The sequence below is a fragment of the Somniosus microcephalus genome, unplaced genomic scaffold (genome assembly GCF_052327205.1).
Source record: "Somniosus microcephalus isolate GS21.2 unplaced genomic scaffold, FLI_Smic_1.0 unresolved_chr4, whole genome shotgun sequence".
NCBI lineage: Eukaryota > Metazoa > Chordata > Chondrichthyes > Squaliformes > Somniosidae > Somniosus > Somniosus microcephalus.
In genome coordinates, this window is record NW_028225182.1 from 41,535,177 (window position 1) to 41,560,596 (window position 25,420).

The 25,420-nt window shown below is 50.8% G+C and overlaps 1 protein-coding gene across 1 annotated transcript in view; it reads left to right on the forward strand.

The window, feature by feature from the left end:
- LOC147090613 (phospholipid scramblase 2-like) overlaps positions 1 to 25,420 on the forward strand; it is a 49,866-nt gene that overhangs the window by 15,211 nt on the left and 9,235 nt on the right. The window contains exons 3-6 of the mRNA XM_085977381.1: positions 11,538 to 11,881; positions 17,798 to 17,840; positions 18,786 to 19,006; positions 24,563 to 24,724. Of these exons, the coding sequence (XP_085833507.1) occupies positions 11,538 to 11,881; positions 17,798 to 17,840; positions 18,786 to 19,006; positions 24,563 to 24,724 (770 nt within the window). The remainder of the gene's footprint in view (positions 1 to 11,537; positions 11,882 to 17,797; positions 17,841 to 18,785; positions 19,007 to 24,562; positions 24,725 to 25,420) is intronic.

The following is a 25,420-nucleotide window of genomic DNA, read 5'->3' on the forward strand; positions in this document are numbered from 1 at the left end:
CAAACACTCCCAGGGCAGGTACAGCACAGGTTAAATACAGAGTAAAGCTCCCTTCACTTAGTCCCATCAAACACTCCCAGGGCAGGTACAGCACGGGTTAGATACAGAGTAAACCTCCCTCTACACTGTCCCATCAAACAGTCCCAGGGCAGGTACAGCACGGGTTAGATACAGAGTAAAGCTCCCTCTACACCGTCCCATCAAACATTCCTGGGGCAGGTGCAGCGTGGGTTAGATACAGAGTAAAGCTCCCTCTACACTGTCCCATCAAACAGTCCCAGGGCAGGTACAGCACGGGTTAGATACAGAGTAAAGCTCCCTCTACACTGTCAAATCAAACACTCCCAGGGCAGGTACAGCACGGGTTAGATACAGAGTAAAGCTCCCTCTACACTGTCCCATCAAACGCTCCCAGGGCAGGTACAGCACGGGTTAGATACAGAGTAAAGCTCCCTCTACACTGTCCCATCAAACACTATCAGGGCAGGTACAGCACGGGTTAGATATAGAGTAACGCTCCCTCTACACTGCCCCATCAAACACTCCCAGGGCAGGTACAACACGGGTTAGATACAGAGTAAAGCTCCCTCTACACTGTCCCATCAAACACTCCCAGGGCAGGTAAAGCACGGGATAGATGCAGAGTAAAGCTCCCTCTACACTGTCCCATCAAACACTCCCAGGGCAGGTACAGCACGGGTGAGATACAGAGTAAAGCTCCCTCTACACTGGGATAGTGGACGCATTGGTTGTCACCCTCCAAAATTCTATAGTTTCTGGAACGGTTTCTGCAGATTGGAGGATAGCAAATGTAACCCCTCTAAGAAAGGAGGGAGAGAGAAAACAGGGAAAAACAGACCTGTTAGACTCACATCAATAGTTGGGAAAATGCTGGAATCTATTATAAAGGATACAATAACTGGGCACTTAGAAACTAATAGTAAGATTGGGCAGAGTCAACATGGATTTATGAAAGGGAAGTCCTGTTTAACAAACCTATTGGAGTTCTTTGAGGATGTAACTAGTGGAGTAGACAAAGGGGAACCGGTAGATGTGGTGTATCTGGATTTTCAGAAGGCCTTCGATAAGGTCCCACACAAGAGGTTGTTGAACAAAATTAGGGCACATGGAATTGGGGGTAATATAGTAGCATGGATTGAGAATTGGTTAACAGACAGAAAACAAAGAGTAGGGATAAACGGGTCTTTTTCAGGATGGCAGGCTGTGACTAGTGGGGTACCGCAAGGATCGGTGCTTGGGCCCCAGCGATTCACAATCTATATCAATGATTTGGATGAGGGGACTAAATGTAACATTTCCAAATTTGCTGATGATACAAAGCTAGGTGGCAGTGTCAGTTGCGAAGAGGATGTGAAGAGGCTTCAAGGGGATCTCGACAGGCTCAGTGAGTGGGCGAGAACATGGCAGGTGGATTATAATGTGGATAAGTGTGAAGTTATCCACTTTGGTAGAAAAAACAGAAAGGCAGAGTATTTCCTAAATGGTGAAAGATTGGGGAATGCAGATGCTCGAAGGGACCTGGGTGTCCTTGTACATGAGTCACTGAAAGTGAATGGGCAGGTGCAGCAAGCCATTAGGAAGGCAAATGGTATGCTGGCCTTCATTACAAGAGGATTTGAGTACAGGAGTAAAGAAGTCTTACTCCAATTATATAGGGCCTTGCTGAGACCAGACCTGGAGTACTGTGTACAATTTTGGTCTCCTTACCTAAGGAATGATATACTTGCCATAGAGGGAGTGCAAGGAAGGTTCACGAGATTGATTCCTGGGATGGCGGGACTGTCGTATGAGAAGAGATTGAGTACAGTAGGCCTATATTCTCTTGAATTCAGAAGAATGAGAGGGGATCTCTTTGAAGTATACAAAATTATCACAGGGCTTGATAGGGTGGATGCTGGGAGAATGTTTCCCTTGGCTGGGGAGTCTAGAACCAGGGGCCACAGCCTCAGGATAAAGGGTAGGCCATTCAGGACTGAGATGAGAAGAAATTTCTCCATACAGAGGGTGGTGAATCTTTAGAATTCTCTACCCCAGAGGGCTGTGGAGGCTCAGTCATTGGGTATATTCAAAACAGAAGTTGATAGATTTCTGACCAGTAAGGGCATCAAGGGATATGGCGATAGGGCCGGTGAATGGAGTTCAGGCAGAAGATCAGCCATGATCTCATTGAATGGCGGAGCAGACTCGAAGGGCCGAATGGCCTACTCCTGCTCCTATTTCTTATGTTCTTACACTCCCATCAAACATCCCGGGGCAGATACAGCACGGGTTAGATACAGAGTAAAGCTCCCTCTACACTGTCCCATCAAACATTCCTGGGGCAGGTGCAGCGTGGGTTAGATACAGAGTAAAGCTCCCTCTACACTGTCCCATCAAACATTCCTGGGGCAGGTGCAGCGTGGGTTAGATACAGAGTAAAGCTCCCTCTACACTGTCCCATCAAACATCCCGGGGCAGATACAGCACGGGTTAGATACAGAGTAAAGCTCCCTCTACACCGCCCCATCAAACATTCCTGGGGCAGGTGCAGCGTGGGTTAGATACAGAGTAAAGCTCCCTCTACACCGTCCCATCAAACATTCCTGGGGCAGGTGCAGCGTGGGTTAGATACAGAGTAAAGCTCCCTCTACACCGTCCCATCAAACATTCCTGGGGCAGGTGCAGCGTGGGTTAGATACAGAGTAAAGCTCCCTCTACACTGTCCCATCAAACAGTCCCAGGGCAGGTACAGCACGGGTTAGATACAGAGTAAAGCTCCCTCTACACTGTCAAATCAAACACTCCCAGGGCAGGTACAGCACGGGTTAGATACAGAGTAAAGCTCCCTCTACACTGTCCCATCAAACGCTCCCAGGGCAGGTACAGCACGGGTTAGATACAGAGTAAAGCTCCCTCTACACTGTCCCATCAAACACTATCAGGGCAGGTACAGCACGGGTTAGATATAGAGTAACGCTCCCTCTACACTGCCCCATCAAACACTCCCAGGGCAGGTACAACACGGGTTAGATACAGAGTAAAGCTCCCTCTACACTGTCCCATCAAACACTCCCAGGGCAGGTAAAGCACGGGATAGATGCAGAGTAAAGCTCCCTCTACACTGTCCCATCAAACACTCCCGGGGCAGGTACAGCACGGGTGAGATACAGAGTAAAGCTCCCTCTACACTGGGATAGTGGACGCATTGGTTGTCACCCTCCAAAATTCTATAGTTTCTGGAACGGTTTCTGCAGATTGGAGGATAGCAAATGTAACCCCTCTAAGAAAGGAGGGAGAGAGAAAACAGGGAAAAACAGACCTGTTAGACTCACATCAATAGTTGGGAAAATGCTGGAATCTATTATAAAGGATACAATAACTGGGCACTTAGAAACTAATAGTAAGATTGGGCAGAGTCAACATGGATTTATGAAAGGGAAGTCCTGTTTAACAAACCTATTGGAGTTCTTTGAGGATGTAACTAGTGGAGTAGACAAAGGGGAACCGGTAGATGTGGTGTATCTGGATTTTCAGAAGGCCTTCGATAAGGTCCCACACAAGAGGTTGTTGAACAAAATTAGGGCACATGGAATTGGGGGTAATATAGTAGCATGGATTGAGAATTGGTTAACAGACAGAAAACAAAGAGTAGGGATAAACGGGTCTTTTTCAGGATGGCAGGCTGTGACTAGTGGGGTACCGCAAGGATCGGTGCTTGGGCCCCAGCGATTCACAATCTATATCAATGATTTGGATGAGGGGACTAAATGTAACATTTCCAAATTTGCTGATGATACAAAGCTAGGTGGCAGTGTCAGTTGCGAAGAGGATGTGAAGAGGCTTCAAGGGGATCTCGACAGGCTCAGTGAGTGGGCGAGAACATGGCAGGTGGATTATAATGTGGATAAGTGTGAAGTTATCCACTTTGGTAGAAAAAACAGAAAGGCAGAGTATTTCCTAAATGGTGAAAGATTGGGGAATGCAGATGCTCGAAGGGACCTGGGTGTCCTTGTACATGAGTCACTGAAAGTGAATGGGCAGGTGCAGCAAGCCATTAGGAAGGCAAATGGTATGCTGGCCTTCATTACAAGAGGATTTGAGTACAGGAGTAAAGAAGTCTTACTCCAATTATATAGGGCCTTGCTGAGACCAGACCTGGAGTACTGTGTACAATTTTGGTCTCCTTACCTAAGGAATGATATACTTGCCATAGAGGGAGTGCAAGGAAGGTTCACGAGATTGATTCCTGGGATGGCGGGACTGTCGTATGAGAAGAGATTGAGTACAGTAGGCCTATATTCTCTTGAATTCAGAAGAATGAGAGGGGATCTCTTTGAAGTATACAAAATTATCACAGGGCTTGATAGGGTGGATGCTGGGAGAATGTTTCCCTTGGCTGGGGAGTCTAGAACCAGGGGCCACAGCCTCAGGATAAAGGGTAGGCCATTCAGGACTGAGATGAGAAGAAATTTCTCCATACAGAGGGTGGTGAATCTTTAGAATTCTCTACCCCAGAGGGCTGTGGAGGCTCAGTCATTGGGTATATTCAAAACAGAAGTTGATAGATTTCTGACCAGTAAGGGCATCAAGGGATATGGCGATAGGGCCGGTGAATGGAGTTCAGGCAGAAGATCAGCCATGATCTCATTGAATGGCGGAGCAGACTCGAAGGGCCGAATGGCCTACTCCTGCTCCTATTTCTTATGTTCTTACACTCCCATCAAACATCCCGGGGCAGATACAGCACGGGTTAGATACAGAGTAAAGCTCCCTCTACACTGTCCCATCAAACATTCCTGGGGCAGGTGCAGCGTGGGTTAGATACAGAGTAAAGCTCCCTCTACACTGTCCCATCAAACATTCCTGGGGCAGGTGCAGCGTGGGTTAGATACAGAGTAAAGCTCCCTCTACACTGTCCCATCAAACATCCCGGGGCAGATACAGCACGGGTTAGATACAGAGTAAAGCTCCCTCTACACCGCCCCATCAAACATTCCTGGGGCAGGTGCAGCGTGGGTTAGATACAGAGTAAAGCTCCCTCTACACCGTCCCATCAAACATTCCTGGGGCAGGTGCAGCGTGGGTTAGATACAGAGTAAAGCTCCCTCTACACCGTCCCATCAAACATTCCTGGGGCAGGTGCAGCGTGGGTTAGATACAGAGTAAAGCTCCCTCTACACTGTCCCATCAAACAGTCCCAGGGCAGGTACAGCACGGGTTAGATACAGAGTAAAGCTCCCTCTACACCGTCCCATCAAACATTCCTGGGGCAGGTGCAGCGTGGGTTAGATACAGAGTAAAGCTCCCTCTACACTGTCCCATCAAACAGTCCCAGGGCAGGTACAGCACGGGTTAGATACAGAGTAAAGCTCCCTCTACACCGTCCCATCAAACATTCCTGGGGCAGGTGCAGCGTGGGTTAGATACAGAGTAAAGCTCCCTCTACACTGTCCCATCAAACAGTCCCAGGGCAGGTACAGCACGGGTTAGATACAGAGTAAAGCTCCCTCTACACTGTCCCATCAAACACTGCCAGGGCAGGTACAGCACAGGTTAGATACAGAGTAAAGCTCCCTCTACACTGTCCCATCAAACAGTCCCAGGGCAGGTACAGCACGGGTTAGATACAGAGTAAAGCTCCCTCTACACTGTCCCATCAAACAGTCCCAGGGCAGGTACAGCACGGGTTAGATACAGAGTAAAGCTCCCTCTACACCGTCCCATCAAACATTCCTGGGGCAGGTGCAGCGTGGGTTAGATACAGAGTAAAGCTCCCTCTACACTGTCCCATCAAACAGTCCCAGGGCAGGTACAGCACGGGTTAGATACAGAGTAAATCTCCCTCTATACTGTCCCATCAAACAGTCCCAGGGCAGGTACAGCACAGGTTAGATACAGAGTAAAGCTCCCTCTACACTGTCCCATCAAACACTCCCAGAGCAGGTAAAGCACGGGTTTGATACAGAGTAAAGCTCCCTCTACACTGTCCCATCAAACACTCCCAGGGCAGGTACGGCACGGGTTAGATATAGAGTAAATCTCCCTCTACACTGTCCCATCAAACACTCCCAGGGCAGGTACGGCACGGGTTAGATACAGAGTAAATCTCCCTGTACACTGTCCCATCAAACACTCCCAGGGCAGGTACAGCTCGGATTAGATACAGAGTAAGGCTCCCTCTACACTGTCCCATCAAACACTCCCAGGGCAGGTGCAGCACGGGGTTAGATACAGATTAAAGCTCCCTCTACACTGTGCCATCAAACACTCCCAGGGCAGGTACAGCATGGGTTAGATACAGAGTAAAGCTCCCTTTACACTGTCCCATCAAACACTCCCAGAGCAGGTACAGCATGGGTTAGATACAGAGTAAAGCTCCCTCTACACTGTCCCCATCGAACACTCAGAGGGCAGGTACAGCATGGGTTAGATACAGAGTAAAGCTCCCTCTACGCTGTCCCATCAAACACACCCAGGGGAGGCACAGCACGGGTTAGATACAGAGTAAAGCTCCCTCTACACTGTCCTATCAAATACACCCAGGGCAGGTACAGCACGGGTTAGATAGAGAGTAAAGCTCCCTCTACACTGTCCCATCAAACACACCCAGGGGAGGCACAGCACGGGTTAGATACAGAGTAAAGCTCCATGTACACTGTCCCATCAAATACACCCAGGGCAGGTACAGCACGGGTTAGATGGTTAGATGCAGACTAAAGCTCCCTCTACACTGTCCCATCAAACACTCCCAGGGCAGGTACAGCACGGGTTAGATACAGAGTAAAGCGCCCTCTACACTGTCCCATCAAACACTGCCAGGGCAGGTACAGCACGGGTTAGATACAGACTAAAGCTCCCTCTACACTGTCCCATCAAACTCTCCCAGGGCAGGTACAGCACGGGTTAGATACAGAGTAAAGCTCCCTCTACACTGTCCCATCAAACACTGCCAGGGCAGGTACAGCACGGGTTAGATACAGAGTAAAGCTCCCTCTACACCGTCCCATCAAACACTGCCAGGGCAGGTACAGCACGGGTTAGATGCAGACTAAAGCTCCCTCTACACTGTCCCATCAAACACTGCCAGGGCAGGTACATCACGGGTTAGATGCAGACTAAAGCTCCCTCTACACTGTCCATCAATCACACCCAGGGCAGGTACAGCATGGGTTAGATGGTTAGATGCAGACTAAAGCTCCCTCTACACTGTCCCATCAAACACACCCAGGCCAGGTACAGCACGGGTTAGATACAGAGTAAAGCTCCCTCTACATTGTCCCATCAAACTCTCCCAGGGCAGGTACAGCACGGGTTAGATACAGAGGAAAGCTCCCTCTACACTGTCCCATCAAACACTCCCAGGTTAGGTACAGCACGGGTTAGATACAGAGTAAAGCCCCCTCTACACTGTCCCATCAAACTCTCCCAGGGCAGCTACAGCACGGGTTAGATACAGAGTAAAGCTCCCTCTACACTGTCCCACCAAACACTCCCAGGGCAGGTACAGCACGGGTTAGATACAGAGTAAAACTCCCTCTACACTGTCCCATCAAACACTGCCAGGGCAGGTACAGCACGGGTTAGATACAGACTAAAGCTCCCTCTACACTGTCCCATCAAACACTGCCAGGGCAGGTACAGCACGGGTTAGATACAGACTAAAGCTCCCTCTACACTGTCCCATCAAACACTGCCAGGGCAGGTACAGCACGGTTAGATACAGAGTAAAGCCCCCTCTACACTGTCCCATCAAACATTGCCAGGGCAGGTACAGCACGGGTTTGATACAGAGTAAAGCTCCCTGTACACTGTCCCATCAAACACTCCCAGGGCAGGTACAGCACGGGTTAGATACAGAGGAAAGCTCCCTCTACACTGTCCCATCAAACACTCCCAGGTTAGGTACAGCACGGGTTAGATACAGAGTAAAGCCCCCTCTACACTGTCCCATCAAACAGTCCCAGGGCAGGTACAGCACGGGTTAGATACAGAGTAAAGCTCCCTCTACACCGTCCCATCAAACATTCCTGGGGCAGGTGCAGCGTGGGTTAGATACAGAGTAAAGCTCCCTCTACACTGTCCCATCAAACAGTCCCAGGGCAGGTACAGCACGGGTTAGATACAGAGTAAAGCTCCCTCTACACTGTCCCATCAAACACTGCCAGGGCAGGTACAGCACAGGTTAGATACAGAGTAAAGCTCCCTCTACACTGTCCCATCAAACAGTCCCAGGGCAGGTACAGCACGGGTTAGATACAGAGTAAAGCTCCCTCTACACTGTCCCATCAAACAGTCCCAGGGCAGGTACAGCACGGGTTAGATACAGAGTAAAGCTCCCTCTACACCGTCCCATCAAACATTCCTGGGGCAGGTGCAGCGTGGGTTAGATACAGAGTAAAGCTCCCTCTACACTGTCCCATCAAACAGTCCCAGGGCAGGTACAGCACGGGTTAGATACAGAGTAAATCTCCCTCTATACTGTCCCATCAAACAGTCCCAGGGCAGGTACAGCACAGGTTAGATACAGAGTAAAGCTCCCTCTACACTGTCCCATCAAACACTCCCAGAGCAGGTAAAGCACGGGTTTGATACAGAGTAAAGCTCCCTCTACACTGTCCCATCAAACACTCCCAGGGCAGGTACGGCACGGGTTAGATATAGAGTAAATCTCCCTCTACACTGTCCCATCAAACACTCCCAGGGCAGGTACGGCACGGGTTAGATACAGAGTAAATCTCCCTGTACACTGTCCCATCAAACACTCCCAGGGCAGGTACAGCTCGGATTAGATACAGAGTAAGGCTCCCTCTACACTGTCCCATCAAACACTCCCAGGGCAGGTGCAGCACGGGGTTAGATACAGATTAAAGCTCCCTCTACACTGTGCCATCAAACACTCCCAGGGCAGGTACAGCATGGGTTAGATACAGAGTAAAGCTCCCTTTACACTGTCCCATCAAACACTCCCAGAGCAGGTACAGCATGGGTTAGATACAGAGTAAAGCTCCCTCTACACTGTCCCCATCGAACACTCAGAGGGCAGGTACAGCATGGGTTAGATACAGAGTAAAGCTCCCTCTACGCTGTCCCATCAAACACACCCAGGGGAGGCACAGCACGGGTTAGATACAGAGTAAAGCTCCCTCTACACTGTCCTATCAAATACACCCAGGGCAGGTACAGCACGGGTTAGATAGAGAGTAAAGCTCCCTCTACACTGTCCCATCAAACACACCCAGGGGAGGCACAGCACGGGTTAGATACAGAGTAAAGCTCCATGTACACTGTCCCATCAAATACACCCAGGGCAGGTACAGCACGGGTTAGATGGTTAGATGCAGACTAAAGCTCCCTCTACACTGTCCCATCAAACACTCCCAGGGCAGGTACAGCACGGGTTAGATACAGAGTAAAGCGCCCTCTACACTGTCCCATCAAACACTGCCAGGGCAGGTACAGCACGGGTTAGATACAGACTAAAGCTCCCTCTACACTGTCCCATCAAACTCTCCCAGGGCAGGTACAGCACGGGTTAGATACAGAGTAAAGCTCCCTCTACACTGTCCCATCAAACACTGCCAGGGCAGGTACAGCACGGGTTAGATACAGAGTAAAGCTCCCTCTACACCGTCCCATCAAACACTGCCAGGGCAGGTACAGCACGGGTTAGATGCAGACTAAAGCTCCCTCTACACTGTCCCATCAAACACTGCCAGGGCAGGTACATCACGGGTTAGATGCAGACTAAAGCTCCCTCTACACTGTCCATCAATCACACCCAGGGCAGGTACAGCATGGGTTAGATGGTTAGATGCAGACTAAAGCTCCCTCTACACTGTCCCATCAAACACACCCAGGCCAGGTACAGCACGGGTTAGATACAGAGTAAAGCTCCCTCTACATTGTCCCATCAAACTCTCCCAGGGCAGGTACAGCACGGGTTAGATACAGAGGAAAGCTCCCTCTACACTGTCCCATCAAACACTCCCAGGTTAGGTACAGCACGGGTTAGATACAGAGTAAAGCCCCCTCTACACTGTCCCATCAAACTCTCCCAGGGCAGCTACAGCACGGGTTAGATACAGAGTAAAGCTCCCTCTACACTGTCCCACCAAACACTCCCAGGGCAGGTACAGCACGGGTTAGATACAGAGTAAAACTCCCTCTACACTGTCCCATCAAACACTGCCAGGGCAGGTACAGCACGGGTTAGATACAGACTAAAGCTCCCTCTACACTGTCCCATCAAACACTGCCAGGGCAGGTACAGCACGGGTTAGATACAGACTAAAGCTCCCTCTACACTGTCCCATCAAACACTGCCAGGGCAGGTACAGCACGGTTAGATACAGAGTAAAGCCCCCTCTACACTGTCCCATCAAACATTGCCAGGGCAGGTACAGCACGGGTTTGATACAGAGTAAAGCTCCCTGTACACTGTCCCATCAAACACTCCCAGGGCAGGTACAGCACGGGTTAGATACAGAGGAAAGCTCCCTCTACACTGTCCCATCAAACACTCCCAGGTTAGGTACAGCACGGGTTAGATACAGAGTAAAGCCCCCTCTACACTGTCCCATCAAACTCTCCCAGGGCAGCTACAGCACGGGTTAGATACAGAGTAAAGCTCCCTCTACACTGTCCCACCAAACACTCCCAGGGCAGGTACAGCACGGGTTAGATACAGAGTAAAACTCCCTCTACACTGTCCCATCAAACACTGCCAGGGCAGGTACAGCACGGGTTAGATACAGACTAAAGCTCCCTCTACACTGTCCCATCAAACACTGCCAGGGCAGGTACAGCACGGGTTAGATACAGACTAAAGCTCCCTCTACACTGTCCCATCAAACACTGCCAGGGCAGGTACAGCACGGCTAGATACAGAGTAAAGCCCCCTCTACACTGTCCCATCAAACACTGCCAGGGCAGGTACAGCACGGGTTAGATGCAGAGTAAAGCTCCCTCTATGCTCTGGACTCTGGAGAGCACCTCCTACTGCATCAATGTGAGATGATTACATTTTCCACACCAGTGATCTGTTGGCCTCTTTCGGTGAGCATGCCTATTTAGCGCCAACTTTAGGGTTGCGCCAACTGGGTACTGGATTGAGTGAGCTGTGGAGTCATTTTAGATCGGACTCCGTCGGCCAGCAGACAGAGGACATCTTCACACAGTGTGGGCAGTATTTGAACCTACCCCCAGATGTGAAAGGTCAGTGTCTAGCCCACAGGCTCCAGAGGTGAAAGTTCACTGTCTATCCCACAGGCCCCAGAGGTGAAAGGTGAGTGTCTGGCCCGCAGGCCCCAGAGGCGAAAGGTCAGTGTCTAGCCCACAGGCCCCAGAGGTGAAAGGTCACTGTGTGGCCCACAGGCCCCAGAGGTGAAACTCACTGTCGTGCCCACAGGCCCATGAGGTGGAAGATCAGTGTCTGGCCCACAGGCCCCAGAGGTGAAAGGTCAGTGTCCAGCCCCCCTGCTCTACCCAGTCTCCCAATGTAAACAATAATGAGTGTCTCTCTGTGTCTTTTGTTTCAGGCTATCCGACCGCACCGTCCGGGTATCCCGTGGCCCAACCCGGGGGATATCCAGTGTCTCCGTACGGCTACCCCCCGGCTGCAGGCCACCCACAGCCCAGCTTTCCAGCCCACGATGCCGCCCAACCCGCCCCACCCCCTGGCTTCCTTCCTTACCCCTCGGCACCGCCCGGCAACGTCCCTCCCCACGCCGTCAGCCCCGCCGGCCACTACAGCGGGGGCTCCAGCGTCCACAGCCCGCAATCAGGCACTCACCACGGGCACCACGAAGAGGACCCTGGCATCGTCCAAGCCCCTTTGATGGGGGGCACCAGCGAGTACCCTGGATTGGAGTACCTGTCCCAGGTAAGGGTCGATGACTGGTGAAATGGGCAGATGCCATTTTAACGCAGCGAAGGGTGAAGTGATCCATTTTGGGAGGAAGTAAGAGGAAAGGGACAGTAGAAACAAAATGGTACCATTTTAAAGGGGGTGCAGGAACAGAGAGACCTGAGAGGGTTCAGGTACACACATTTTTGAAGCTGTCAGGACAAGTCGATAAAGCGGTTTAAAAAGAACATAAGACATAGGAGCCTCTCGAGCCTGCTCCGCCATTCCATAAGATCATGGCTGATCTGATCTTGGCCTCAACTCCACTTCCCTGCCCGCTCCCCATAACCCTTGACTCCCTTACCATTCAAAAATCTGTCTATCTCCACCTTAAATATATTCAATGACCCAGCCTCCACAGCTCTCTGGGGAAGAGAATTCCAAAGATTCACGGCCCTCTGAGAGAAGAAATTCCTCCTCATTTCCAATTTAAAAGGGTGCCCCCTTATTCTGAAATTATGCCCCCTTGTTCTAAATTGCCCCATGAGGGGAAACATCCTCTCTGCATCTACCCTGTCGAGCCCCATCAGAATCTTCTATGTTTCAATAAGATCCCCTCTCATTCTTCTAAACTCCAATGAGTATAGGCCCAACCTGCTCGACCTTTCTTACATAGAAACATAGAAGATAGGGCAGCACGGTGGCATAGTGGTTAGCACTGTTGCCTCACAGCGCCAGGGACCCGGGTTCGAATCTGGCCTCGGGTGACTGTGCAAACTCCACACAGACATTCTCCCCGTGTTTGCGTGGGATTCCTCCGGGTGCTCCGGTTTCCTCCCACAATCCAAAGATGTGCGGGTTAGGTTGATTGGCTATGATAAATTGACCCTTAGTGTTAGGGGGATTAAATACGTGGGGTTACGGGGATAGGGTGGGATATGTGTTGGTGCAGGGGTTACGGGGATCGGGTGGGATATGTGTCGGTGCAGGCTCGATGGGCCGAAATGGCCTCTATCTGCACTGTGGGGTTTCACACAGAATCACAGAAATCACAGAAACCCCACAGTGCAGATAGAGGCCATTTCGGCCCATCGAGCCTGCACCGACACATATCCCACCCGATTCCCGTAACCCCTACACCAACACATATCCCACCCTATCCCCGTAACCCCACGTATTTAATCCCCCTAACACTAAGGGTCAATTTATCATAGCCAATCAACCTAACCCGCACATCTTTGGACTGTGGGAGGAAACCGGAGCACCCGGAGGAAACCCACGCAAACACGGGGAGAATGTGCAAACTCCACACAGACTGTCGCCCGAGGCTGGATTCGAACCCGGGTCCCTGGCGCTGTGAGGCAACAGTGCTAACCACTATGCCACCGTGCTGCCCCTTCTGTGATTCTGTGATAGGAGCAGGAGTAGGCCATTCGGCCCTTCGAGCCTGCTCTGCCATTCAATGAGATCTAGGCTGATCATCCAAATTCAGTACCCTGTCCCTGCTTTCTCCCCATATCCCTTTAGCCTTAAGAAATATATCCAACTCCTTCTTGAATATATTTAATGAATTGGCCTCCACCGCCCTCTGTGGCAGAGAATTCCACAGGTTCACCACTCTCTGGGTGAAGAAATTCCTCCTCATTTCTGTCCTAAATGGCTTACCCCTTATCCTTAGACTGTGACCCCTGGTTCTGGACTCCCCCGACCATCGGGAACATCCTTCCAGCATCTAGTCTGTCCAGGCCTGACAGAATTTTATAAGTTTCGATGAGATCCCCTCTCAATCTTCTAAACTCCAGTGAGTATAAGCCCAATCGACCCAATCTCTCCTCATACGTCATTCCTGCCATCCCAGGTATCAGCCTGGTGAATCTTCGCTGCACTCCTTCCATGGCAAGAACGTCCTTCCTCAGATAAGGCGACCAAAACTGCACACAATACTCAAGGTGCGGTCTCACCAAGGCCCTGTACAACTGTAGCAAGAGGGTTGTCTTACATAAGAACATAAGAACATAAGAAATAGGAGCAGGAGTATGCCAATCGGCCCCTCGAGCCTGCTCCGCCATTTAATAAGATCATGGCTGATCTGATCCTAACCGCCAATCTACTATCACAGAACCATCTCCTGAATCTAACAGAATTAGACACACGAAATAGGAGCAGGATCAGGCTACACGGCCCCTGGGCCCGCTCCGCTACCCACAGGGCCATGACCGATCCGAACCTAGACTCATGTCCAAATTCCTGCCCGCTCCCCGTAACCCTTAATTCCCTTTACTTCTAGGAAACTGTCTATTTCTGTTTTAAATTTATGTAATGATGTAGCTTCTACAGCTTTTTGGGGCAGCATATTCCATGGACCTACCACCCTCTGAGTGAAGTAGTTCCTCCTCATCTCAGTTTTGAAAGAGCAGTCCCTTATTCTAAGACTATGCCCCCTAGTTCTAGTTTCACCCATCATCGGGAACATCTTCCCCGCATCCACCCGATCCAACCCCTTCACAATCTTATATGTTTCAATAAGATCGCCTCTCATTCTTCTGAACTCCAATGAGTAGAGTCCCAATCTACTCAACCTCTCCTCATATGTCCATCCCCTCATCCCCGGATATAAGACAACCCCTTCATCTCCGGAATCAACCCCGTGAACCTTCTCTGAACTGCCTCCAATGCAAGTATATCCCTCCTTAAATAAGGAGACCAGTAAAGTAAAGCATACGAGTTCCTTGGTTTTATAAACAAATGTAAGAAGTCACACAACACCAGGTTATAGTCCAACAGCTTTATTTGAAGTCACAAGCTTTCGGAGCGCTGCTCCTTCGTCAGGTGAAGTGGAGAGATGCATAAAGACACAGCTTATATAGTCAGAGAATAAAGTCAGATGTTTACAGGTAATCTTTCTAACTGCCATTTATCACACCTCGGACAGAGGTACAGAGCTATGCTAGACCTTTACAAATCACTGGTTAGGCCTCAGCTGGAGTATTGTGTCCAATTCTGGGCACCACACTTTAGGAAGGATGTCAAGGCCTTGGAGAGGGTGCGGAGGAGATTTACCAGAATGGTGCCGGGGACGAGGCACTTCAGTTATGTGGAGAGGCTGGAGAAGCTCTAACTTTAAGATTATGCCGCCTTGTTCCTGGGATGAGAGGGTTGTCCTAGGAGGAGAGATTGAGTAGAATGGGCCTCTACTCTCGGGAGTTTAGAAGAATAAGAGGTGATCTCATTGAAACGTATAAAATTCTTACAGGGCTTGAAAGGGTAGATACTGAGAGGCTGTTTCCCTCTGGCTGGAGAGTCGAGAACCAGGGGTCACAGTCTCAGGATAAGGGGTCGGCCATTTAGGACTGAGATGAGGAGGAATTTCTTCACTCAGAGGGTGGTGAATCTTTGGAATTCTCTACCCCAGAGGGCTGTGGAGGCTCAGCCGTTGAGTATATTCAAGGCTGAGATCGATAGTTTTTTGGGCACAAAGGGAATTAAAGGATATGGGGATCGGAGGTAGAAGTTCAGCCATGATGTTATTGAATGGCGGAGCAGGCTTGGAGGATCAGTCAGACAGAGAGCGGTATTGGGCAGTAATGGGTACGAGGCCTGCCTGGCCATCGGGAACACCAGGCCCGGCCTTAGGGAAAATGGCGCCCTGGGCGAACTTGTATTTTGGCGCCCTTTCTTTGAGTTTAAGTATAGAAGAATCATAGAATCATAAAAGTTCACGGCACAGAAGGAGGCCATTCGGGCCATCGTGTCTGTGCCAGCCGAAAAATAGCCATCCAGCCTAATCCCACTTTCCAGCTCTTGGTCCGTAGCCCTGCAGGTTACGGCACTTCAAGCGCATCTCCAAGTAGTTTTTAAATGTGATGAGGGTTTCTGCCTCTTCCACCCTTTCAGGCAGTGAGTTCCAGACCCCCACCACCCTCTGGGTGAAAAGATTTGTCAACCCCCCTCTAATCCTTCTACCAATTACTTTAAATCTATGCCCCTGGTTATTGACCTCTCTGTCAAGGGAAATAGGTCCTTCCTATCCACTCTATCTAGGCCCCTCATAATTTTATACACCTCAATTAAATCTCCCCTCAGCCTCCTCTGTTCCAAAGAAAACAACCCCAGCCTCGCCAATCTTTCCTCACAGCTAAAACTCTCCAGTCCCGGCAACATCCTCGTAAATCTCCTCTGCACCCTCTCTCGTGCAATCACATCCTTCCTGTAATGTGGTGACCCGATCTGCACGCAGTATTCTAGCTGTGGCCTATCTAGTGTTTTAAGGTATGTAGTTTTAGCGAAAGTTTCAGAAATAAAGGTATAGTCGCAAAAGTTATTTATAATTTAAATAATAAACGTTATAAGTCATAAAAAAATAGCATTATAGCTAGTTGCCAAATAAACTAAATGTTAAATTAAACACTAAACTAATAAATAACAATAACAAATAAAAAGCTTTGTCTACCAAGATATTTTGAGCCTCATCATTCTAGATAGACAGAATGGCCAGCGGACGTAGTCTGTCATCTCCCATGGTCGATCGCAATTTTTTTCTTTTATTCACTTATAGGATGTGGGCGTTGCTGGCAAGGCCAGCATTTATTGCCCATCCCTAATTGCCCTCGAGAAGGTGGTGGTGAGCCGCCTTCTTGAACCGCTGCAGTCCGTGTGGTGAAGGTGCTCCCACAGTGCTGTTAGGGAGGGAGTTCCAGGATTTTGACCCAGCGACGATGAAGGATCGGCCGATATATTTCCAAGTCAGGATGGTGTGTGACTTGGAGGGGAACGTGGAGGTGGTGGTGTTCCCGTGCGCCTGCTGCCCTTGTCATTCCAGGTGGAAGAGGTCGCGGGTTTGGGAGGTGCTGTTGAAGAAGCCTTGGCGAGTTGCTGCAGTGCATCTTGTAGATGGTACACACTGCAGCCACGGTGCGCCGGTGGTGGAGGGAGTGAATGTTTAAGGTGGTGGATGGGGTGCCAATCAAACGGGCTGCTTTGTCCTGGATGGTGTCGAGCTTCTTGAGTGTTGTTGGAGCTGCACTCATCCAGGCAAGTGGAGAGTATTCCATCACACTCCTGACTTGTGCCTTGTAGATGGTGGAAAGGCTTTGGGGAGTCAGGAGGTGAGACACTCGCCGCAGAATACCCAGCCTCTGGCCTGCTCTTGTTGGGCACGGTTAATAGGATCCTGAGTGCTCTCCATCGCCAGTGATACGGGCACGGTTAACAGGATCCTGAGTGCTCTCCATCGCCTGTGATACGGGCAGGGTTAACAGGATCCTGAGTGCTCTCCATCGCCTGTGATACGGGCAGGGTTAACAGGATCCTGAGTGCTCTCCATCGCCACTGATAGGGATCCTGAGTGCTCTCCATCGCCAGTGATACGGGCAGGGTTAACAGGATCCTGAGTGCTCTCCATCGCCAGTGATACGGACAGGGTTAACAGGATCCTGAGTGCTCTCCATCGCCAGTGATACGGGCAGGGTTAACAGGATCCTGAGTGCTCTCCATCGCCAGTGATACGGGCAGGGTTAACAGGATCCTGAGTGCTCTCCATCGCCAGTGATACGGACAGGGTTAACGGGGTCCTGAGTGCTCTCCATCACCCCCGATACGGACAGGGTTAACGGGGTCCTGAGTGCTCTCCATCACCCCCGATACGGACAGGGTTAACGGGGTCCTGAGTACAATCCATGCATTTGGGAATGTGCTCTTGAACCTTTAAGTTTGCTCTTCTTGAGCTCGACAGTCCGCTGGAAGCTGACTTTGGAGGTGACCAAGTTCTTCGCAGATGTCGACGCCGTCAATGTCAGACCCTCTTGACCACAGTCGCCCACCCGTAAGGCCACGCCTGGGGAACAGGTGGGGTCGTTGCAAACCCGCTTGGCTGCGAGGCGGGTAGGCGCACGCTGTTTCGAGGATTCCCGTTCGCGGAGCGGCGAGCTCAACTGTCTTCTGTTTTGTCCGTAGATCGACCAAGTGCTGATCCATCAGAAGGTGGAGGTGGTGGAAGGTAAGCTGACCAAGCCAAACGATTCAGACTACTGGGCCTCCCCTCCCCCCCGCCCCCGCTCTCCCCGGGGCCCACTCTGGTTAACCTCCCTAGCTACCCAGCCCTCGGTCAGCAACAGTCTCTCAGTCGCCTCTCGGTTAGAGGAGAGCAAGCAAGGAGGAGGGGACCTTTCCCTCGCACAGAGTCAGCGGAGTTGGAGGAAAGCGGGGAGGGGTAGGGAATCTCTGTCCGTCACTCTGTCATTGCCATGGGTTGTTACCTTTAATGATGGGGTGAGACTGTGGGGACAGGGTCCCTTTAATGATGGGGTTAGACCATGGGGAAAGGGTCCCTTTAATGATGGGGTTAGACCCCTGGGGACAGGGTCCCTTTAATGATAAGGTTAGACCCCTGGGGACAGGGCCCCTTTAATGATGGGGTAAGACCCCTGGGGACAGGGTCCCTTTAATGATGGGGTTAGACCCCTGCGGACAGGGTCCCTTTAATGATGGGGTGAGACTGTGGGGACAGGGTCCCTTTAATGATGGGGTGAGACTGTGGGGACAGGGTCCCTTTAATGATAGGGTTAAACTACTGGGGACAGGGTCCCTTTAATGATAAGGTTAAACTCCTGGGGACAGGGTCCCTGTAATAATAGGGTTAAACTCCTGGGGACAGGGTCCCTGTAATAATAGGGTTAAACTCCTGGGGACAGGGTCCCTTTAATGATAGGGTTAAACTCCTGGGGACAGGGTCCCTTTAATGATAAGGTTAAACTCCTGGGGGCAGGGTCCCTGTAATAATAGGGTTAAACTCCTGGGGACAGGGTCCCTTTAATGATAGGGTTAAACTCCTGGGGACAGGGTCCCTTTAATAATAGGGTTAAACTCCTGGGGGCAGGGTCCCTTTAATGATGGCGGTGAGGAGGCAGGTCCCCTTTAACGGTTCTGACGTGCACGCTTCCAGCCCTCTTCCGCTTCGAGACCAAGAACAAGTACGTGATCAAGAACAGCATGGGCCAGAAGATCTACAGCGCCAAGGAGAAGAGCGACTGTTGCACGCGGAACTGCTGCGGCTCCCTGCGCTACTTCCACATGAAACTGATGGACAACACCGACCGGGAGGTCATCCACCTGGTGCGCCCGTTCAAGTGCGTCAGCTGCTGGTTCCCTTGCTGCCTCCAAGAGGTGGGTGCAACGCGCGGCCTAGGAATAGCGCACTGCAGTGGTAGCGCGTAAAGGCTCCATCCGTTCGCCTGAAATCGCAAGCAATTGGGGCGGTAGCTTATTTTTGTAGTAGCGCCACCACTGGTGGGAGGGTGTCATTGCAGCGTGACATGTTTACATAGCCAGTTACAAACATGCGACCTCAATAGTAAACTTGCATTTATATAGCGCCTTTGATGTGGGAAAGACGCCCCAAGGCACTTCACGGGAGCGATTATCAAACAAGACACATCGAGGGAAAAATTCAGTTGCTTTGTGCCTCACGTTAGTGCCTCCCGCGAAATTCAGCAGGACGTTAGTGGTAGCCGGTAGCGCCCTGTGGCGCTGCGCCTCCGGCGGTGACATCATCGCTGTGCGCAGTGCCCCGCTCGCGCCCTGGCTGCAAACTTGACTCGCGCTCCTTGACCTACCGCCGGACGCTATGTCCGACAGGGTCGGGGGGGGGGGGGAATGGCCTTGCGGCTGGGGCGGCGCGAATTAAAGCGCAGCTGCCGGGCGGCCATTTTTTTTGGGCCACCTGCCAGCACCTGCCCCCTCTGGCCTCCTCTTCCTGAGTGCCGGACTCTTTTGCTGGCACCCCGCTCCCTGGTGGGCCAGCAGGCCCCGGTGCCCCTCCCCTTTAATCAAGGGAGGGAGGCTGGCAGTACCGTGGCGCTACGTGCCGACGCGGGTGGCGCTGTTGCACGTAGCGCCGCGATATTCCATGGGAGCACCCCAAGGGGGTGGGGGAAGCGCTTCCAGTAACGCCCCGCCTCCTTTTTTATTTTTTTATTAAATTTATTAATAAATTTAATAAATTTATTAAATTTTATTAAATTAAATTTCGGGTGCAGGGGCGCTAAATTTTTCGGGGCGCTAAAAGTGGTGAAGTTAGCGCCTCAAAGGGGGCGCGACCGAATTTTTCCCCCCATCATCTCCAATATTTTTAAGCAAAAAATCCCCAAAAGTGTACAAAGAAAATTTTAAAAAAACCACAATTTCTGTTAACGACCCTATGAATTTTTCTCCCGGGTTTTTACTCGCTGCAGTGTCCCGGAGATTAATCTTCAATTCCTGGAGAGGCCAGGAAAATCCTGGAGGGTTGACCACCTTAACTGAACTGGGCTAAAAATGGAAGCCTACGAGCACAAGGCAAGACTCGCTCCAAGTGGACACTGGACAGTGTTCACCCTCCAGGATCTGTCAACTGATTCGGATCAAAGGCGCTTCCCCCTGACCCCCCCAACCTCGCTGCTCCTTTATCAGTTGAATATTCTTCTCTCCTACCTGATCACTACGTGGCCACGACCAATACGGTGCCCGGCAGCACGGTGGCATAGTGGTTAGCACTGTTGCCTCACAGCGCCAGGGACCCGAGTTCGAATCCGGCCTCGGGTGACTGTCTGTGTGGAGTTTGCACATTCTCCCCGTGTTTGCGTGGGTTTGCTCCGGTTTCTTCCCACAGTCCAAAGATGTGCGGGTTAGGATGATTGGCTATGATAAATTGACCCTTAGTGTTAGGGGGATTAAATACGTGGGGTTACGGGGATAGGGTGGGATATGTGTTGGTGTAGGGGTTACGGGGATCGGGTGGGATATGTGTCGGTGCAGGCTCGATGGGCCGAAATGGCCTCTATCTGCACTGTGGGGTTTCTGTGATTCTGTGAATACGATAGCAAAATACTGCGGATGCTGGAAATCCGAAATAACAACAGAAAATGCTGGAAAAACTCAGCAGGCCAGGCAACATCCGTGGAGAGAAAATAGAGTCAACGTTTCAGGTCGAAACCCTTCGTCAGAACTGAGAAAAAAAAGGCAGGAAATGAAACAGATTAAAAGGCCAGTTTGGGGGCTGGGAAATGGGGGAGGGGATGAAAGAACAAAGGGGAGGTCTGAGAGGTGAGACATTAAGAGATATTCAAGGCGAGACGAGATGGTAATAGGACAGGTAAAGAGACAAAAGATGGCTCTAGATGAAGTGTGAAATGCGCTGGCAGAGTGAGAGACAGCTGCCATGTGGGAGAGAAGGAAAAGGAAAAGGAAAAGGCACAAACCAAAGGTGTGGATAAAAAATATATACAGGAAACTCTTTGGTAACCGGCACCGACGGGACCAGCGTGTTGCCAGTTGATCAAAAATTCCGGATGACGGAGAGGGTTATCTACCGAGGCTATTTTTAACAAAGAAAAATTTTAAAAAATCAAGAAATGTGCAGTATACAGTAATTGGGTACTCACCTACAGAAAGTGGTGTTAAATGGATGGTGGAAGATGCTTGATTAAGTACAGTACTGCCAAGTTGAGGGTAATGCAATGCAATGACTGCCAGCAGCGTGGGAGACACACAGTACCCCTGTAAAATGGGGGATCAGAAGAGGCTACCGGCAGCGCGGGAGACACACAGTACCCCTGTAAAATGGCGGATCAGAAGAGACTACCGACAGCGTGGGAGACACACAGTACCCCTGTAAAATGGCGGATCAGAAGAGACTACCGACAGCGTGGGAGACACACAGTACCCCTGTAAAATGGCGGATCAGAAGAGACTACCGGCAGCGTGGGAGACACACAGTACCCCTGTAAAATGGCGGATCAGAAGAGACTACTGGCAGCGCGGGAGACACACAGTACCCCTGTAAAATGGGGGATCAGAAGAGACTACCGGCAGCGCGGGAGACACACAGTACCCCTGTAAAATGGTGGATCAGAAGAGACTACCGGCAGCGTGGGAGACACACAGTACCCCTGTAAAATGGCGGATCGGAAGAGACTACCGGCAGCGCGGGAGACACACAGTACCCCTGTAAAATGGGGGATCGGAAGAGACTACCGGCAGCGTGGGAGACACACAGTACCCCTGTAAAATGGCGGATCGGAAGAGACTACCGGCAGCGTGGGAGACACACAGTACCCCTGTAAAATGGCGGATCGGAAGAGACTACCGGCAGCGTGGGAGACACACAATACCCCTGTAAAATGGGGGATCAGAAGAGACTACCGGCAGCGTGGGAGACACACAGTACCCCTGTAAAATGGAGGATCAGAAGAGACTACCGGCAGCGCGGGAGAGTCAGACTCCTGTTACAGGGGTATTGAGGTGTTCCGACTTCCGACAACGCCAAGAAGCAGTTTGGAGAACTACCCCCATTGACTAACTCGGCCACCGCGGGAGACTCGGACTCAGCAACATTGCCGGTTATTGAGGTGGTGTTTTCGGAGAAAGAATTTTGCCGGTTAATAGAGAATTCCGGATATTTAGGTGCCGTTTAAACGAGAGTTCCTGTAAAAATATATGAACTGAAATTGTTGAACTCAATATTGAGTCCGGAAGGTTGTAAAGGCCACGACCAAACCTGATTGAAAGTGTCAGCCATGGCTCAGTGTCACACCCAATGTGTTTACAACTCAATTAAGACATTTTTCAGTACAGCTGATGGAAGTCTGGGTGCATTTGGCAATTTGTGGTACTAGAGCAGAATAACAAAAAAAAACAGTAGCAGGGCAGTATTAATGTGATTTTACAGTTTAGTCATCTGCGCCTATTAGTAAGTGTAGATCTATTTTCAAAAATATTGACCATCCAGAATCTGAAACGCACAAGACCTGTGTTGAACTATAATGCCTATGACTCTTAAACATTTTTTTTTAATGGTTTTAATTGCCTCTGAGTCAGAAGGTTGTGGGTTCGAGTCCCACTCCAGAGACTTGAGCACAAAAATCTAGACTGACACTCCCAGTGCCAGTACTGAGGGAGTGCTGCACTGTCGGAGGTGCCGTCTTTCGGATGAGACGTTAAACCGAGGCCCCGTCTGCCCTCTCGGGTGGACGTAAAAGATCCCACGGCCACTATTTCGAAGAAGAGCAGGGCGAATTCTCCCTGATGTCTTGGGTCAATTTTATCCCTCGATCAACATCACTAAAAAACAAACGATCTGGTCATTAGCACATTGCTGTTTGTGGGAGCTTGCTGTGCCCAAATTGGCTGCCACGTTTCCTACAGTGACCACACCTCAAAAAGTGCTTCATTGGCTGTACAGCGCTTTGGGACGTCCGGTGGTCATGAAAAGGCGCTAGAGAAATGCAAGTCTTTTCTTTTTCTTTAAATTAGAGGCAGGCGGCCTGTCATGACATTCCTTCGGAGCCGGTTGCTAGGTGGGGCCTACGTGTGACTCATGGGCTCAATTTCAGTCCCCTCCCTCGAGCAGGAACAGCTGAAGTCCCTCTGATGGGCCACGGCAACAGCCTCGGCCTTGGAACTGGGGGGTGTGGGGCGAACTCAAGGCCGGCCTCGATTGCAGGCCAAGATAATCAGCGTTCCCGAGGGACCATAGTTTTGTCGGAAGGCACACAGGGCAGGTGCAGCAGATACATGTTTCTCGCTGTCGAGAGTCCTTAATCAATTTTCTTTTTCAAAAAAACCAAAAGCTCTTTGTCCTGACTCATGCTGGGGCAGGGATCCACAGCTGCCTTGCCAGTTAGTCAGTTTATTGTGGTGTTGCCTGAGGTGTAAATGTTGGCCCAGGCACTGGGATTATTCTCCTTAGAACTGAGAAGGTTAAGGGGAGATTTAATCGAGGTGTTCAGAATCACGAAGGCTTTCGATTGAATAGAGATAAGAAAGAAAGACTTGCATTCCTATAGCGCCTTTCACGACCACCGGACGTCCCAAAGCGCTTTACAGCCAACGAAGTACTTTTTGGAGTGGAGTCGCTGTTGTAATGTAGGAAACGCGGCAGCCAATTTGCGCACAGCAAGATCCCACAAACAGCAATGTGCTAATGACCAGACCATCTGTTTTTAGTGATGTTAGTTGAGGGATAAATATTGGCCCCGGGATAAGGAGAAACGGTTTCCACTGGCAGGAGGGTCGGTCACCAGAGGACGCAGATTTAAGATAATCGGCAAAGGAATTGAGATGGAGAGGTGGAGAATTATTTTTTTACGAAGCGAGTGGTTACGATCTGAAATCCGCTGCCTCAAATGGCGGTGGCAGCGGATTTAATAGTAATTTTCAAAAGGGGAATTGGATAAATACTTGAAGAGGAAAAAATGTGCTGGGCTGTGGGGAAAGAGCAGGGGGGCGGTGGGACTTCATTGGAGAGCTCTTTCAACAGGGTCGGCACAGGCACGATGGGCCGATTGGCCTTGTTCTGTGCTGTGTGATTCTGTGATTCCGTAACCACGCCCCAGCGGTTTAACTCTGAGTCAAGGGCCTGTTTAGATGGATGTTAACGATACCACGGTTCTGCTCAGAAAGGAGAGGCCAATCATGGATTGTGACCCCAGACGGTGTTGGTGGGGCTATTCGACCCGGGGGGGAATCACAACAGAGCTCCACCCGCAGGTGCGCAATTTCCAGAGGGGTGGCAAGATGGCGACCGCAAGAAGGCAACATGGCTGTTCCTCCTGCCCACTGCCCCAACACCCCCAACTCCGCCCTGGGGTCCTGAGGCCTTTTAGGAAGGATGTGCCTGATTAAAGTGAAGCCGTTCGAGCGTGGCCCGTTTTCACCGCTCGTGGCCTCTTTCTTTTCCCGCAGCTGGAGGTGCAGTCACCGCCCGGGACCACCATAGGCTACGTGAAGCAGACCTGGCACCCCTTCCTGCCCAAGTTCTCCGTCCAGAACGTGGAGAGACAGACGGTCCTGAGGATCGTGGGGCCCTGCTTTGCCTGCCACTGCTGCGGGGACATCGCCTTCGAGGTAGGTCTGGGCAGGGTGGGGAGGAGTCAGGAGCGGCAGCGAGCCCGGGAGCGTTGGGAGCTGAACGGTGCACCGGGAGGGAGAGACAGAACAAGCTGTCAGAGGTTGTCACAGTGAGGGGTGTGGGGTATATCAGAGGTTGTCACAGTGAGGGGTGTGGGGTATATCAGACAGTGTTACAGTGAGGGGTGTGGGGTATATCGGAGAGTGTTACAGTGAGGGGTGTGGGGTATATCAGAGAGTGTTACAGCGAGGGGTGTGGGGTATATCAGAGAGTGTTACAGTGAGGGGTGTGGGGTATATCAGAGAGTGTTACAGTGAGGGGTGTGGGGTATATCAGAGAGTGTTAGTGAGGGGTGTGGAGTATATCAGAGAGCGTTACAGTGAGGGGTGTGGGGTATATCAGAGAGTGTCACAGTGAGGGGTGTGGGGTATATCAGAGAGTGTCACAGTGAGGGGTGTGGGGTATATCAGACAGTGTTACAGTGAGGGGTGTGGGGTATATCAGAGAGTGTTACAGTGAGGGGTGTGGGGTATATCAGAGAGTGTTACAGTGAGGGGTGTGGGGTATATCAGAGAGTGTTAGTGAGGGGTGTGGAGTATATCAGAGAGCGTTACAGTGAGGGGTGTGGGGTATATCAGAGAGTGTCACAGTGAGGGGTGTGGGGTATATCAGACAGTGTTACAGTGAGGGGT